The following is a 16,755-nucleotide window of genomic DNA, read 5'->3' as shown; positions in this document are numbered from 1 at the left end:
ATGGCTTCTGCAGCAGCAGCAACAGCAGAGAAGGGGTCTCCAGTTGTGGTGGGTCTGCTGGTCGTGGGAAACATCATTATTCTGGTGAGACATTCCCTGGGGCTGGGAGCCCAGTGGGCGGGTGAAGAGGAGGGGGGCGGTCCTGAGCCTGGGAGTGGGACAGCTGAGGGCTCAGGACTCACCTAATGGCCAGTGTCGCCTGGCTCTCAAGTCAGAAAAGCCCCGATTCGAATCCCAGCTCTGCCTCTCCCCAGCTGTGTGACCTTGAGTAAGCGACTTGACTTCTCTGTGCCTGTTTCCCCATTTATAAATTATGTCCACACTGTGGGCATTGTTGTGTGGATTAATCCATGTATGGCCCTCAGCTCAGAAAAAGTGCTTGACCAGTGCCAGCTGTCATCATTAACATGATTACGGACGTAAGGTGCCCGATTGGTGCACAGGAGTCCAATAGTAATGTATAATAACAATGTCTTTTAATTACGTGATACCTGTACATGGCTCTGGAGCCAGACAGCCTGGGTTCAAATCCCAGCTCTGTCACTTTCTATTGTGGGACTTGGGGCCAGTGATGTAACCTCTCTGGGCCTCAGTGTTCTCATCTGTAAGATGGAGATAAAATAGGAATGCTGAGAGGATAAAATGAGTTATTGGATTTGTGCTTAGGCCAGAATTTGGCACACGTGGTTGCTCTCTGTGTTGGCCATAACAGCAGTAGTGCAGGAGAGCTGGTAACAACGATGATTATCATACAGAAAGCAGTTTCAAGGACCAACACACACAGTAAATACTCTATATGAGAGTTAGTTTGATTGTTGGCAAAGGTATCCACTGAGCCGTCTTCCTCTCTCCTTGTTCCCCATCCCAACAGGTAACCAGATTTTTATTTTCTCCAATATTTCTTTAAGCAAATACAAGCAAATAGGAACCTATATACCTATTTTCTCCCCTTTCTTGCCCCAAACGTAGCTCATTCCACACCCTGCTCCGTGCCTCCCATTTCCTCCTGTGCACATTCTCTGTCCACATGAGTCCGCAGACAGCCTCCCTGTCCTTTTCCACAACCGCCCAGCCCTCCATTGTGTGGCATCCTGGCTCCTTTACCCACGGTGCTGCGGGGAATAACCTTGTGGGTGTGTGATTTTCCTGCCTGGGCAGGTGTATCTGGAGGATTGACTCCTGCAAGTGGAATTGCTGGATCAAAGCGTTGATGCTTTTGTAATAGTTCTGGCCACGGCCAGGCTCCCCTCATCAGGAAATAGCAACGCTCTTCAGGGGAGGCGGGCTAACCTAGCGTCTCCTGGGTATCAGTCATGAGCGCCAGGCTTTGCATGTAGCGTCTCTTTGTATCCTTGAAGCCACTGGCAGCTGGGGTGTGGGTGGGGGCGGAGATCTGGCTGGGTCCTCCCTTCCCTCATGGCCTCCTGCCCACCTTCATCCCTGCTCATGGAAGGTGACCTCTTTGCCACTCTTACTATGTGCCCACTTTACCAAGAGGGCAGTAGAGGCTCAGAATGGGGAAGGCCCTTCTCACGGAGACTCATGGAACCGGGGCTGCTGCCCCTGTGCAAGCCTTGCTAACCGGCTGCCCTGTCCAGCTGTCAGGCCTGGCCCTGTTTGCTGAAACGGTATGGGTGACCGCCGACCAGTACCGCGTGTACCCACTGATGGGCGTCTCGGGCAAGGATGACGTCTTCGCTGGTGCCTGGATCGCCATCTTCTGCGGCTTCTCCTTCTTCGTGGTGGCCAGCTTTGGTGTGGGCGCAGTGCTCTCCCGCCACCGGTCCATGATGCTCACGGTGAGGCCCCAGGAGGAAGGGATGGGGACGGCTGGGCACAAAAGTCATCCTCACAGAGTCGTAATAACAACCACACCACAGCTACTAGTGTGTGTTCCGCATGGTACCACGCTTGGGCCTCGTGGCAATCAGGTCAGTTAATCTGCCCATAACCTAACAACCTAGGCTCAGCTGTTACCCCCATTTTGCAAAGAAAACTGGGGCACAGGGGAGGCAGGGAAGGCAGCTCTGCCTGGGAGGATGGCTCTTAAGTAACAGGACTGGGATTTGAACCTCAGCTGGTTGGTCTCCAGGGTCTGTGCTCGGGAGCTCTGTTGATAACAATGACAATAATAATAGCACAGCAACCATTTAATGAGCGCTCACTGCATTCTACGTGCTTTACATAGATTAGTTCATTTGCTCCTCACAACCCACCGTGAGGTACCGTCATCACCTTCATCATCATCATCATCTTCATGGCCCATTTGACAGAGTTGAAACTGAGGCTCAGAGAAGGGAATCCACTTATCCAGGGTGGCACAGCAAGTGAGTGACAGAGCCAGGATTTAAACCTGAGCACTTCAGTGCTTGAGCCTAGGCTCCTAATCTCTGCCCACAGCAATAACCCACACTCCCCAAGTACCTCTCACGTTCTGCCACTAGGCTAAGCAGTTTAGAAAATGAGCTCCTTCAATCCTCCCAGAATCCGTCTGAAGTTAGTGCTTCTCTGCCCATTTACCAGATGGGGAAACTGAGGTTCAAAGAGGCCCACAGCCCAGATGATAGGGAGACCAGGGATTCCAATCCTGGCCCCACTGACACAGAGCCAACGCTGGGTTTTCCCCAGCTGAGGGCTTTTTGGATTCCCAGGAGCAGCTACTTATCCAATCCACAAATGTTTATACAGCAAGAACCATGTGCCAAACCCTGCGCTGGGCGCTAGGCTATTTTGTGAGCAAACCATAAAAGCCCTTGCTGTGGGGGAGGATACTCTCATGGGGGAGACAGTGACCAGGCAAGGGAGAGCTGGAGCTGGGGATGGGAAAGGGAAGATCTTGCAGGCAGAGAAAGTGAAGACCCGGGGCGGGGGCTGGTGGGGGGGGGGTGCCGGGGATTGGTAAGGGAGTGAGCCGCATGAGTATCTGCAGAAAGAGCATTCCAGGTGGAGGGAACAGCAAGAGCAAAGGCTCTGAAGCCAGAGGGGACAGGAGTTCAGTGTGGCTGGAGCCAAGTGGGGGTGAGTGAGTGAGTGAGAGGAACTGAGGACGGACAGGGGAGAAGAACAGCAGCGGTGGAGGGGGGGGAGGTTTGCTGGCCTTGAGGGGAGAGAGGCGAGAGAGCGGAGGTGGGCCTATCAGGTGGACCTGCAGGCCTTGGTAAAGGCTTTGGCTTCTCTATGAGTAACGTGGAGCCATGGAAAGGCTCTTTTCCTTTCCTTTTCTTCTTCTTTTTTTCTTTCTTTCCTGCATCTAGTTCTCTGGCAGAACAATTTAACCAAAGTCCTAAAAGTTCACCCAACTAGTAAAAGAAAAAAGGTCTGTGTCTGTCTCTCCTATTAGTTTGTCATTAACTAAGACACAGATTTTTTTTTTAATTGTTATGGGAAATTTCAAACAGACTAGAGTGAACGGCACGATGCCCCCTGTGTCCCTATCACCTGGTTTCCACAATATCACCCGCACATCGTCCCCTCTACCCCTACCCTCTGCCTGCCCACATTTTTCTTTCCTGGGGTATTTTGAAGCACATTCCAGACACCAGGTCACTTCCCTGTGAATACCTGCGTGCACATTTCTCTGAGTGATAAGGACGTGGTTTTAAAGCAGCCAGGCATGCATGGCCACATCATCTCGTCTGGGCAGTGGAGCTGGCACACCCACACCCCACGCCCTGTTGCTTTAAGGGGGAGGGGAGGGGACAGCTGAGGATCAGAAAAATAATTTTCATTAAACACCAATTAAAGAGCTTTTTCAGGTTTGGGTTTTTTTTTTTTTCTTTGCGGTACGCGGGCCTGTCACTGTTGTGGCCTCTCCAGGACCGGGGCACGAACCCATGTCCCCTGCATAGGCAGGCAGACTCTCAACCGCTGCGCCACCAGGGAAGCCCAGGTTTGGGGTTTTTTGTTTTGTTTTGCTTTCCCCAATCACCATACTGCGGGCACATCGTGCAAAATTCACCCCAGTCCCTTCCTATCTATCTTCCAATACCCAATCTGTGTTCAGATGTCCCTGGTTGTCTCAGGAATGTCTTTCTTTTTTTCTTTTCTACAGTAGGCATTCATTTTACTGCATCCAAGCCAACAGTTAACAGTTAAGGGAATACCTTACATATTTTTGTTGATTGCATTGTCCTGTAACGTTTTATTTTTAAAAATTTCAAACATACAGAAAAGGTAAAGACTTGCACGGTGAACACCTGTATATCCCCCACGTAGATGTTTCCATTCACATTGTCCTATACTTTTTTTTTTAACATCTTTATTGGAGTATAATTGCTTTACAATGTTGTGTTCGTTTCTGCTTTATAACAAAGTGAATCAGCTATACGTATACATATATCCCCATATCTCCTCCCTCTTGCGTCTCCCTCCCACCCTCCCTATCCCACCCCTCTAGGTGGTCACAAAGCAACAGCTGATCTCCCTGTGCTATGCGGCTGCTTCCCACTAGCTATCTATTTTACATTTGGTAGTATTTATAAGTCCATGCCACTCTCTCACTTTGTCCCAGCTTACCCTTACCCCTCCCCGTGTCCTCAAGTCCATTCTCTAGTAGGTCTGCATCTTTATTCCCATCCTGCCCCTAGGTTCTTCATGACCTTTTTTTTTTTTTTTTTAGATTCCATATATATGCGTTAGCATACGGTATTTGTTTTTCTCTTTCTGACTTACTTCACTTTGTATGACAGTCTCTAGGTCCATCCACCTCACTACAAATAACTCAGTTTCGTTTCTTCTTATGGCTGAGTAATATTCCATTGTATATATGTGCCACATCTTCTTTATGCATGTCCTATACTTTTTAAAAAATTGTGTTTCTGGGAATTCCCTGGCGGTCCAGTGGTGAGGAGTCGGTGCTTTTGCCACCAGGACCAGGTTCCATCCCTGGTCGGGGCATGGCCAAAAAAAAAAAAAAAACTGCATTCCCATCACGGATCCATCCCTTGAGGGGTGTGACTTCACAGGCTTTGCCCTGCCAGGGCTGTCCCTGTGACCCTCCCTCCGTCTCTGCGCAGTACCTGGTGCTCATGCTCACCGTCTACATCTTTGAGTGCGCCTCCTGCATCACGTCCTACACCCACCGAGACTACGTGAGTCGGGGGGAGGACAGGGGAGGGGCATGACTTCCAGGGGGAGTTTGGTGAGGGTCTTGGGCCGGCAGTGGAGGTCGATCTCTCTCCCCACCCAGCCCCGCTGGACCCTGTTCTTCCCGGCCCACTGCAGATGGTGTCCAGCCCATCCCTGATCACCAAGCAGATGCTGACCTTCTACAGTGCAGACTCGGACCAGGGCCGGGAACTCACCCGCCTCTGGGATCGCATCATGATTGAGGTGGGCGAGGGTAGGCAGGATGGGTGGGGAGGGCTGGAAGAGCTGAGGCTCTGACCAGGTCTCCCATTAGGGCCCCCATTAGGGCTCCCATTATGCCCACCGGTAGATGATATCCACTCCTGTGGTTCTTATGAGGGAGAGGCTCTGGTCCTTGCCATTTTTGGGATGAAAACAGGCCCAAAAGAGGGAAAGTCACTTGCCCAGGGTCATATGGTTGGTAAGGGGCAGAGCTGGGATCCAAACGTAGATCCAGAGCCCCTGCTCTTAACCATTGCACATGCTGTCTTTTTTTTTTTTTTTTTTTTTTTGGCTGCGTTGGGTCTTCACTGCTGTGCGTGGGCTTTCTCTAGTTGCAGCGAACAGGGGTTACTCTTGGTTGAGGTGCGTGGGCTTCTCATTGCGGTGGCTTCTCTGGTTGAGGACCATGGGCTCTAGGCACGCGAACTTCAGTAGTTCCGGCACGCAGGCTCAGTAGTTGTGGCGCACGGGCTTAGTTGCTCCGCGGCATGTGGGATCTTCCCAGACCAGGGCTCAAACCCATGTCCCCTGCATTGGCAGGAGGATTCTTAACCACTGGGCCACCAGGGAAGTCCACACCTGCTGTCTTAACAGTAACAATAGTAATAATAATAACAGATGGTGGTCCAGTGGTTACGACTCCATGCTTCGAAGAAGAATTGTTCAATTAAAAAAATAACAACAGGGCTTCCCTGGTGGCGCAGTGGTTGAGAATCCGCCTGCCGATGCAGGGGACACGGGTTCATGCCCCAGTCCGGGAGGATCCCACATGCCGTGGAGCGGCTGGGCCCGTGAGCCATGGCCGCTGAGCCTGCACGTCAGGAGCCTGCGCTCCGCAACGGGAGAGGCCACAGCAGTGGGAGGCCTGCATACCACAAAAACAAAAACAAACAAACAAAAAAACATTAAAGAGCACTATCTTTTGTTTAGCGCCATTCAAAGCACTTTCAAGCTTATTTAATCCTCACAACCAGTCCATAAAGAAGATCAGCTCTTTAGCAGTGAGGAAACCAAGGCAGGAAGCTGAGGGTTTGCATGAGGTCACGCAGCTGGTAGGTCACAGAACCAAAAGGACTCAAACCCAGGCTGCCAGCTTCCAGAAGCCACGTTCTTAATTCAACTCAACAAGATACGGCAGCACAAGAGGAGAATATTGAGGACCCAAGGGAAATTGAGGTTCTCATTTGGTTCGTCATGCAGCTAGCCTGGACTGAGACCCAGGTTTGAAGGAGACTATGTTTTCATCATTTGAGAGTCACAAATTAAACACCCACGGGGGTCAGGAGAAGCCAGAAATCTGCCTTTTGGTGTCATTTACCTCAGGTTTTGTTGACAGCTAATTAAAAAAATTTTTTTTTCCAATGAAATTTTTTTTCAAAAATATTTAAAATAAATCACGAGTGTGGGTTTGAGCCAAATCCCCCATCAGCCTCGGGGTGCTGGGACCAGTATCTTCTGCTCCTTTGCCCACACACAGACACTGCTGCCCCTCTTCGAGGAGGCCCGGGATGTGGGGAAGTGCAGGCCAACCTTATCCTTCCTCGCTGTGTGACCTCAGGGGAGCGGCTGTCCTCTCTGAGCCAGAGTCCTCCTGACCCCTGCCTCTCTCTCCAGCAAGAGTGCTGTGGCACGTCAGGTCCCATGGATTGGGTGAACTTCACATCAGCCTTCCGGGCCACCACCCCAGAGGTGGTGTTCCCCTGGCCCCCGCTGTGCTGTCGACGGACTGGCAACTTCATCCCCCTCAGTGAAGAAGGCTGCCGCCTGGGCCACTTGGACTACCTGTTCACCAAGGTGTGTCTCCTCCCCCCTGCTGTGTCTGTCGGTCTCTCTGGCCCTCTCTGGTTCTTCTTTTTCCCTCCCTGTCTGTCTGCTTCTCCCTCCCATCTGGCTTTCTCCTTCTCTCCCCTCCCTCTGACTCTCTCAACTCTCCATCTGTCCCTCCCTCCCTCTGCAATTCAGCAGGATGAACCCCGGTTCCGGTTTGATCTGATCCAGACCTGGCGGCGCCCGAAACTTTTCTCAGGTTGTCTGGGGATAAAAGCAACAATAACAGTATCAGCAACGCAACACCAATAACAACCAACATTTATTGAGCTGATACTTTGTACCAGGCCTCCTTGTAGGGGCTTTAAGTTTTTACCTTATTTAATTCTCACCACAGCCTTATGAGGTAAAGGTTATAATTACCTCACTTTACAGATGATGAGCCTCACTAGTGACGGATGGAGTTGGGATGTGATTTCAGGCAGTCAGGCCCCAACCAGGTGCTTTAACTCCTGCAAAGGGAGTGCAGAGGCAGAGAGAGAAACCAGAGGAGGAGAACCGGTCACCTTCGCTGCCTGGGGGCGCTTCACCGTCATGCCTTAGATCAGGTGTCACAGAGAGGGGAGCCTGTATGCAAAACATCACCGCCACCAGGGTCGGACAGCCCTTCCTTGAACCCTGGCTCTCTGCAGAGTGCTTACCTGCATCATCTCACAGCATCACCACGACTGCTTTCGGAGGGCAGTGCTGTCAAAGATCGCCATTTCACAGATAGCAAAACTGAGGCTCAGAGGGTCAGAATCCTAGCCAGGCCCCATAGCCAACAAGCGGCAGAGCCGGCCCCCAGCTCCATCCCGCCTGACTCCAGGGCACACACCCAGAACCTTTGTTCTTGGCTGCTTCCAAGTTGGGCCAAGCAGGGGTCTACATGAAGGCGACAGGTGTGGGGCTGTGGGCCCACTCGGCCTTACCTCCAGATGAGGAGCTGTCAGAACTGGACTGATCCTAAAGGCGTATTTCAAACCCTTGGAACTTGGGGGCAGTATGGAAAGCCAGCCCCAAACAAAATCACCCTCAGACTGTCACAGGCACCATCGGGGCAGCACCTGCTTGTGCAGGGCCTGGGTTAACATCACATCCCTGGCTCCCTGAAACCGCCCTGGGAGGGAGACACTGCCGTGATCCCCAGGGTGAGAAACCCACTTCCTCATGGTCCCACAGGTAAGAAAACCAAGGCTCGAGGCAGGAAGTGACTTTCCCAAGGGCGCCCAGTGACTCTTGCTTTCAGCAGCCAGCCTCCCCAGGCATTTTTTCAGACCCCCGTGTTCCCCCTGCCCAGGGCTGCTTCGAACACATTGGCCACGCCATCGACAGCTACACGTGGGGCATCTCATGGTTTGGGTTCGCCATCCTGATGTGGACGGTGAGAGGCGGGAGCCTGTGGGCTGGGTGGGATGTGGCTGTGAGGCTGGGGCGCCCCTCACCTGCCTCCTCCCCTCCAGCTTCCTGTGATGCTGATGGCCATGCATTTCTACAGCACGTTGTGAGGAAGAGAAGGGAAGCCCACGTGCACACTCAGCTCCCCTGCCCCTGCTCCCTCCAGCTGCGACGCCGCCCCACCTCTCCCTTCCCCACCTCCTCCACCCTTCCCTCCCTCCACTCCAAAGTTTTTTTTTTTGTTTGTTTGTTTTTTGCTGTACTCGGGCCTCTCACTGTTGTGGCCTCTCCCGTTGCAGAGCACAGGCTCCGGACGTGCAGGCTCAGCGGCCATGGCTCACGGGCCCAGCCGCTCCGCGGCATGTGGGATCTTCCCGGACCAGGCCATGAACCCGTGTCCCCTGCATCGGCAGGCGGACTCTCAACCGCTGCGCCACCAGGCCCCTCCAAAGATGTTTTACCAGGTTTCTGAGCCCTGCTGGGAGTTGGGGTGCCCTGAAACCCCTGGACATGTGTGCACGGACCCTTAGACCTTAACCCCATCTCACTTGGCTGATTCCTGGCCCATCTTTCAGTGTCAACTTGAAGTCCTGTCCTGGCGGGGGGGACCCTTCCCTGATCTTACCACCCCACTCGCGGATGCCTCTCTAGTAGCTCCCTGAGCTCCTTCTTCATGCTGGATGTCGTCACCATCACTGAGTAGTTTGTGATTGTCTATTTAAGCTCTGGTAGACTGGGACTGCCATGAGGGGAGGGACAAGTTCTGTTATGGTTACTTTAATATCCCCAGTATTGCCCGGCACAGGGCTGAGCATGGATATTCAATAAATACTGCTTGAACGAGTTAATTTGTTTTCTTCGGAGGCCGAGGCGAATGAACTAGAACTCTTCCAATGGAAGTGGCAGAAACCCAACTGGCACTGACTGAAACACAAAATAGAAAGTATTGGCTCACGTAACTGAGTCAGTAAGGCTAGCTTCAGGCATGTCTGGATCCAGGGGTTCAGTCTAGGTCTCCAGGAAACCTGCTTCATTCTCAGGCAGGGTTTCTCTGGCGACACCAGACTTACATCTTTATAGCTAGGCAACAGAGCAGCGAGAAAGGGCCTCTTTCCCAATAACCTTTGCCAAGGTCAGGGATTAAATCTCACTGACTTGGTGTAGGTTCTAGACCCACTCTTTGGTTGGGGAAGGTCAGGCTCTGGGGATTAACATTCCTGCTAAGGATGCATCCAGGGGTGGTGTTAGGAAAGGGGGTTGTTTACCAAAGGAAAGTCAGAGTGCAGGGATGCTGGGCCAGTACAGGTGACAGACATCCTCCTACTAGGGACTAAAGCTTCCAGAAGGTTCTCTAAGGGGTGCCTGAGAGCAAACAGTTGAAGAATCTCATCACTGCTGTTTTGTCCTCTCTGAAGCAGGCTCATGCTCTGGCCACTTTACAGCAATTAGGCCCTGTGAGGAGAGTTTGTCTTCCTTCCCCATCAAATGAGGTTTCTCAGGGTCCTCATCTACTCTACTGGTCTGCAGATGGTCTGCAAATGCTGAATTCAGATGTCAGCTTTTGAAAATATACTTTAAAAAAAATCTGTATTGGTCAAATCTATTAGGGTGAAAAATTGGAAACAACCTAACCTCCATCAGCAGCGGGTGGGATGTACAACTCATGTTATATCCTTGGACTGGAATTCTCTGTGGCTGTTAAAAAGAAGATAGATCTATGTGAACTGATATAAAAAGGTATCATAATGGTATAAAGAATTAGAAAGTTCATTACAGTAACCTAAATGAACATCAGCAGGGGACTGGTTAAATTAGCTATGCTATGTCTATTCTCTAGAATACCACACACAGTAGTAAAAAATAATGTTTTAACATGACAAAAATCTCCAAGAAATGCAAGTAGAAACACTTACAAACCACATACGGTACTTTTATCCCTGTGGTTACATATGAAGGGTAGGTCTTGTCTTTTTTTTTTTTTTTTTTTTTTAACATCTTTATTGGGGTATAATTGCTTTACAATGGTGTGTTAGTTTCTGCTTTATAACAAAGTGAATCAGTCATACATAAACATATGTTCCCATATGTCTTCCCTGTTGCGTCTCCCTCCCTCCCACCCTCCCCATCCCACCCCGGTCTTGTCTTTTAAAATAAATGAGTCAAGGTTTTTAAAATAATTTTTAGAAGAATTAGGGAAAATACTTTTAAAAATCAAAAATCATTGATAACTCTTCCACTTAAAAGATTATAAAAATTTACAAATGGAAGTGTCCCATGTTCCGCTCCCCAGGAAACTCCCCCCCCAAATCTGTAGATAACTGCTATTAATACATGATAAATGTTCTTTTCGGCTTTTCAAAAGTTTATATCGACATATCTATATATACTTATATGAGCACACACATACACACACACTTAATAGAATAGTGCTTCAAATATTGCTTTGCAACTTGTTTCCTTCACTTAACTGTATATTTTGGGCATCTTTCCATGTCGGTATATATGAATTCACCTCTTTTTATTTTGTTTTGACTGTTGCAGTGTATTCCAGAGTATAGCTGTGTCATCGATCATCATGCTCTGTTGTAAGTAGATAAGGCAAGGAGCAGAATAAGCATAAGTGATTTCATTTTTATAAGAATTCTATATACATATATATATGGTACGGGATAGAGGGCCCAGAGGAGGAATTTTCACACCATATATATCTTTATAATGTTTGAAAAAGATGTTCGTAAAGATAATCTATTACTTTTCAAAAATAAAAACTAGTAAAGGGGTTTCTAAGATACTAAACCATGTACAGCTTTGCTTTTCAAGCCAGAATCTTTTTAAATGCCGTGTAGTTGTTACACATACCATATTTTAACACGCAAGAGTCCCTCCAGGTTAACTGGCCTAACAGGCTTTTCTGCAGGCCCTGGAATGAAACTTCTCCCCCATCCCTGAGCACATATTTGACCACGTTGTAAACATGTCAAGGAAAGGGGGGATTTCATTCCAATCTACTTTTAAATTCAGGTGTGCCCTCAGGAGCAAGCTCACAGTGACCCAGCCCGTGACTTAGATTCTCTGAGAAAGGCAGAGAGGCAGTACTGGGTTCTCACCACACCTCCACCACACTCTGAGCCTCCACGTGCCCCTCTATAAAATGGGGTTCTAGCAGTCCCTACCGCATAGCTTAGGGTCCAATACATTCTAAGAGCTCAGGAACCCATAGACCTCTTTACTATGAATCAGGAATTTTCTAAATTCCGTGCCATCAGAACCAAATGCAGAAATAAACTGCCGGTAAGGCTGCTACTGTGTCTGGTAAGCCCCAGTTTCAAAGGTTTGGGGCTCCACCGTCTCGATGTACCGTAGCCAGCTCATCGAAGTGACTCACATATCTGTGCTTTCAAAAGTCAAATCATACCTGAAAACGCTTGGTGCTTTCGCTGAGAGATGTTCAACCCATGGGCTCGGCATATGTTAGCGTTAATATAACGCTTTTTGCCTGAGGGTCCTTCAAGAACGTTTGTGGAGTTAGTGGAGATTGATATGCCTAAAATCAAATCTTTCCTTAAATGTCACACTGCAAAAGAATATTTAATGTCGTGGGAGAATACCTTTTTTCACTGTTAAGTGAAAAAAGAAGATTACAAAAAGGCATGCCAAGTATGATTGCTTTTCTGATAAAAATTCAAGTATGTTTGTGTTTGTGTTAAAGTTGTAAAACACAGTCTCCCAAAGGTTAGCCCTGGTTATCAAGGAAAAAGAGACACTTGAGGGGGATTTTTATTTCATTCCTTGGGCATTTTGGTATTTTCCAAATATTCTATGATGACTCTTGCTTTTGCCCTCCAATAAAAATAAATATTAAGAGAGCTCCTTTCTACTTACTAGACGGGATGCTGCCTAATTCATGACTTGTTGAATAAAACCAATTAGATCTTCAGATTTACTCAGTTGATTTTTCTTAACACTCCTACTCAGAGCTAGTTCTGATCATACAACCACAGCCTCCTGAAGACAGATACTCCTCTCTAGCCATCAATCTCACATTGGCTATTGCAATTTAACAATGGAGCTCAAACTTGCCTGGTGGAATGGGATGTGATCCAATTTCCAATAGACAGTTCCTGAAGCAGAAGAAGTGGGTGTCCCTCTGTAGGCCTTTCTGTTTCAAGTAAGATCCACATAAGTGACTGGCAAAGGAAACTTAAAGGCAGCTCACCACTGAGCAACTTCAGAGAGACCAGAGCTGGGAAAACCAGACACCTGCCCCACCCCATCTCCAGCGCCCACTGCAGACGACTACAAACAAGCTGCTCTTGATTTTTCACTTCTGGTAGTAACTGTATAAATAAAATAGATGAATAATAGAGAGATGGGTGGATGAACGGGTAATGATTGATAATCTTTTTAAAGAAGAAAAAAATAAATATTAATAAAAACTTCACTGTAGGACATGAGATGTGTACTGAGAAAAGAATTACCTTGCTAAACATTTTCAGACTTTACCTGAGCTGTTAAAACAGGTCAGGCCTTGTCAGATGCTGGGGTCTTGGAGTCAAGCTGGCCTCTGGGCAGCAGGTACGGGTCCTCCGCCCCTGTCCCACATCTGCCACTCCCTTCTCTGGCTTCATCTGGCCACATATTTGCTCAGCTGGAATGGCAGCGGTGCGGCCTGGCCAAGGCAGGCCTCGGCTGGCAGGACGGGTTTGTCTGCCCTGGCCTTTTCACCCAGAGGCCCACTCCTGTGGGTGAGAGAGGAGCAAAGAGCTGAGCGCCAGGCGAGTGAGGCTCCCAGGACCACCCAAGAGAGAGGCAACCATTCGATGGCTGTTCCTACTGCACCTCTAAAGGACCATGTCTGTCCAGAGCTGGATCCGGCCTCTAACCCTCCGTGGCTCCCCAGTGCCCTCAGCACAAAGTCCAGCTGCTCAGCCTGGCACTGAGGGGCCCTGTGGCCTTTTTCCTTGCTACTTCCCCAAGCCTATCTCTCCCTCCTGTCCCCCCTTTTATTTTTTTAAATTTTGGCTGTGCTGCACAGCTTGCGGGATCTTAGTTCCCCGAGCAGGGATCAAACCTGTGCCCCCTGCAGTGGAAGTGCATAGTCCTAACTGCTGGACCACCAGGGAATTCCACCCTCCTGTCCCATTGAACCAACCTCTCTTTCACCACTGGAGATCATAGAATGGAAAGAATAAACTAATGTATATTATAGCAATCAAGCAGGCACACACCTCTGACTACATACACTGTTGCTTACACTCCTTCCATGAGAGCAAGTTGACTTCTTCACTGAAATGTAAAACCCACACCCCTTTGACCCACCCGATTCCACCTCTGGGAATCTATCCTGCATATACACTCCCGAGAGTGTGCAAAGACCCATGTACAAGGGTAACAGAAAAGCAATAACTGAGGAACAGCCTGAATCACATCAGAAGAGAACTAGTTACACAATTCATTTTCTCACACCATAGAATACTCTGCAGCTAAGTTTCAAGGGAGCTACATTTATATTTGCTGATATGAAATCATCTCCAAGATAGATTGTTCACTGAGAAAAATGCAACGTGCAAAACTGAATGTATGCTAGAGTGAAGTAAGTCAGAAAGAGAAAAACAAATATCATATATTAACACATATACGTGGAACCTAGAAAAATGGTACAGCTGAACCAGTTTGCAGGGCAGAAATAGAGACACAGATGTAGAGAACAAACGTATGGACACCAAGGGGGAAAGTGGCCGGGGGGACGGTGGGATGAATTGGGAGATTGGGATTGACATATATACACTAATATGTATAGATATTATGTAATTATAATTATGTAATTATAATATGTAATAGATAACTAATTGACATATATACACTAATATGTATAGATATTATGTAATTATAATTATGTAATTATAATATGTAATAGATAACTAATAAGAACCTGCTGTATAAAAAATAAATAAAATTTAAAAATTAAACAAAGAAAAAACTGAACGTATGCTAAATGCAATGTGATGTCCTATGTTGGATCCTGAAAAGACAAGACATTAGTGGAAAAACTAGTGCAATCCAAATAATGTCTGGAGTTTAGTTAATAGTCCCGTACTAGTGTGAATTTCTTGGTTTCGAAAAACATATCATGGCTATGCCTCTAAATTCCATGTATCATTTAGCACAAGGTTAGGTCTTGTGAGTAGAGGGCGCTGGAGGGACACGGCAGAAGTTAGGGGTTCTCTCCAGATTCCGGTTCTTCCTTGTTGTTCCAACGGAGCTGTGACCAGCAGGTGGCTGGGGTTCTTCTCCACACTTTCCTAAGCCACCTTCATTAACCCAGCTAGGGACGCACCCCTTAACCCAAGTAAGAAACCTATTGAAAACAGGAAATAGAATCCTGATTTCTCACTGTCTTTTCAGATGGTCTTCAAATGGAAATAGAAAGATGAAAAACAGAGAAAATGGTCTTTTTGAAGAACCACTTCTAGGGCTGCTGGAAAAAATGATCAAAAGATCCTGGCATTTGATCCCTGGCACTAAAATTCATCTCATAAAAATGTATTCAGAAAATTGAGGGAACAGGTCTAGAAACTGAAGGGATTTTTCAGCTTTCAAGATGTATACCCAGAGCCAAAGCAAATATATTTGTTGCCTAGAAACCGCTCTAGCCCAGGGTATACTGGTTAATTTTGTTAACACGCCAAAACACAGTGACTTAAAATAATGATTAATTTTTAGCTGCTGATTCTGTGGGACCATTTGGGCTGAGCTCAGTCAGCCAGGCAGCTCTTCAGTTTTTCTCACCTGGGCGTACCCATGCAGCTGCAGTCAGCTATGGGGTGGCTGGGGGCTTGTTGGTCTAGGGTAGCCTCCCTCACGTGTGTGGCTGGCTGGAAGTTGCTGTAGGTAGCTGGGGTGAGGGCTCTGACTGGGCCATGTGTCTAAAGAGGCCAGCCCAAGCACATTCACATGGTGGTGCTTGCAGGGTTCCCAACAGCAGCAAGAAAAGACAAGTCCCAAGGTGCGTAAGCAATTTTCAATGTTCTGCTTTTGCCACATGTGCTGTTGTCGCATTGGGTGAAGCAAGTCAGTGGTTAAGGCCAGACTGAGTACGGGAGGTGTGCAGAAGGGAGGAGAATTATGGAGGCTATTTTAACAATCTAACCAGGATGATGAAAAGGTGCCAGCAGTCCCCAGCAGAAGTATCAAATGCCTTTATTTGAGAGTATCCCACAGTTGTGATCTCCTCAAACAGCTTACAGTTCCCAGAAGGAAGCTAGATAGGAAATAGTTAATGCCAACAGTAGCCTGGACCTTGAGCCGTTCCTCCAGTAATCAAAGAGTTGTCCTGTGAATAAGTGCTTTTTCCAAATTTCAGATGTCACAGAAGTTTGAGACAATGTTTTGACTTAATTCATGTTTCAAAACCCAAGCAGGAGATCTATTAAAGACATCAAGTTTCCCTTAGATAGCTCTCAGATGGCCACCTCAGATGCCATGGGCACTGGAATGGAAATAAATAAAATATAAAAGGTAAAAAGCTGTGAATTCCCTGGCGGTCCAGTGGTTAGGACTCCACACTCTCACTGCCAAGGGCCTGGGTTCAATCCCTGGTTGGGGGACTAAGATCCCACAAGCCATGCAGTGTGGAAAAAAAAAAAAAAAGGTAAAAAGCCAAGAAAGTGGTCTTTCTGGAGTTCCACTTAGGTACTGTTGGACACATAATTAAAATAAGGTCCCTAGGGACTTCCCTGTGGCACAGTGGTTGAGAATCTGCCTGTCAATGCAGGGGACACGGGTTCGATCCCTGGTCCAGGAAGATCCCACATGCCGTGGAACAACTAAGCCAGTGCGCCACAACTACTGATCCTGTGCTCTAGAGCCCACGAGCCACAATTACAGAGCCCACATGCCACCACTACTGAAGCCCGCGCATCTAGAGCCTGCGCTCAGCAACAAGAGAAGCCACCGCAATGAGAAGCCGGCACACCGCGGTGAAGAGTAGCCCCTGCTCGCCGCAACTAGAGAGAAGCCCACACACAGCAATGAAGACCCAACGTAGCCATAAATAAATAAAATTTAAAAAACAAAAAAGAAGAAGAAGGTCCCTAGTAGTCAAGTACCTCTTGTTGTATCTAAGATCAAATTGCCAAGGATGTCTCATCTCACCACTCCTTTTCAACATCATACTGGAAGTCCTAGCTAATGGAATAAGAC

At 48.1% G+C, this 16,755-nt stretch overlaps 1 protein-coding gene across 1 annotated transcript; it reads left to right on the top strand.

The window, feature by feature from the left end:
• Positions 1-9,243, top strand: UPK1A (uroplakin 1A). Its single transcript, XM_059999476.1, has 7 exons — positions 1-84; positions 1,599-1,799; positions 5,016-5,090; positions 5,224-5,331; positions 6,964-7,143; positions 8,456-8,539; positions 8,619-9,243. Exons 1-7 carry the CDS (start codon positions 1-3, stop codon positions 8,661-8,663), a joined length of 777 nt encoding a protein of 258 aa, XP_059855459.1. The 3' UTR covers positions 8,664-9,243.
• Positions 9,244-16,755: the final 7,512 nt, after the last annotated feature.

This window comes from Delphinus delphis, chromosome 20 (assembly GCF_949987515.2).
Source record: "Delphinus delphis chromosome 20, mDelDel1.2, whole genome shotgun sequence".
Taxonomy (NCBI): Eukaryota; Metazoa; Chordata; class Mammalia; order Artiodactyla; family Delphinidae; genus Delphinus; species Delphinus delphis.
Note: the sequence above shows the minus strand (reverse complement) of the source record. Positions and strands in the feature narration are given on the sequence as shown.

Excerpts from the sequence above, each read along its gene's own strand:
- UPK1A (XM_059999476.1), top strand. The coding sequence starts at position 1 with ATGGCTTCTGCAGCAGCAGCAACAGCAGAGAAGGGGTCTCCAGTTGTG. Across the intron at positions 5,091-5,223 it reads CCTACACCCACCGAGACTAC|ATGGTGTCCAGCCCATCCCT; the intron begins GTGAGTCGGGGG and ends GGCCCACTGCAG. Across the intron at positions 5,332-6,963 it reads GGGATCGCATCATGATTGAG|CAAGAGTGCTGTGGCACGTC; the intron begins GTGGGCGAGGGT and ends CTCTCTCTCCAG.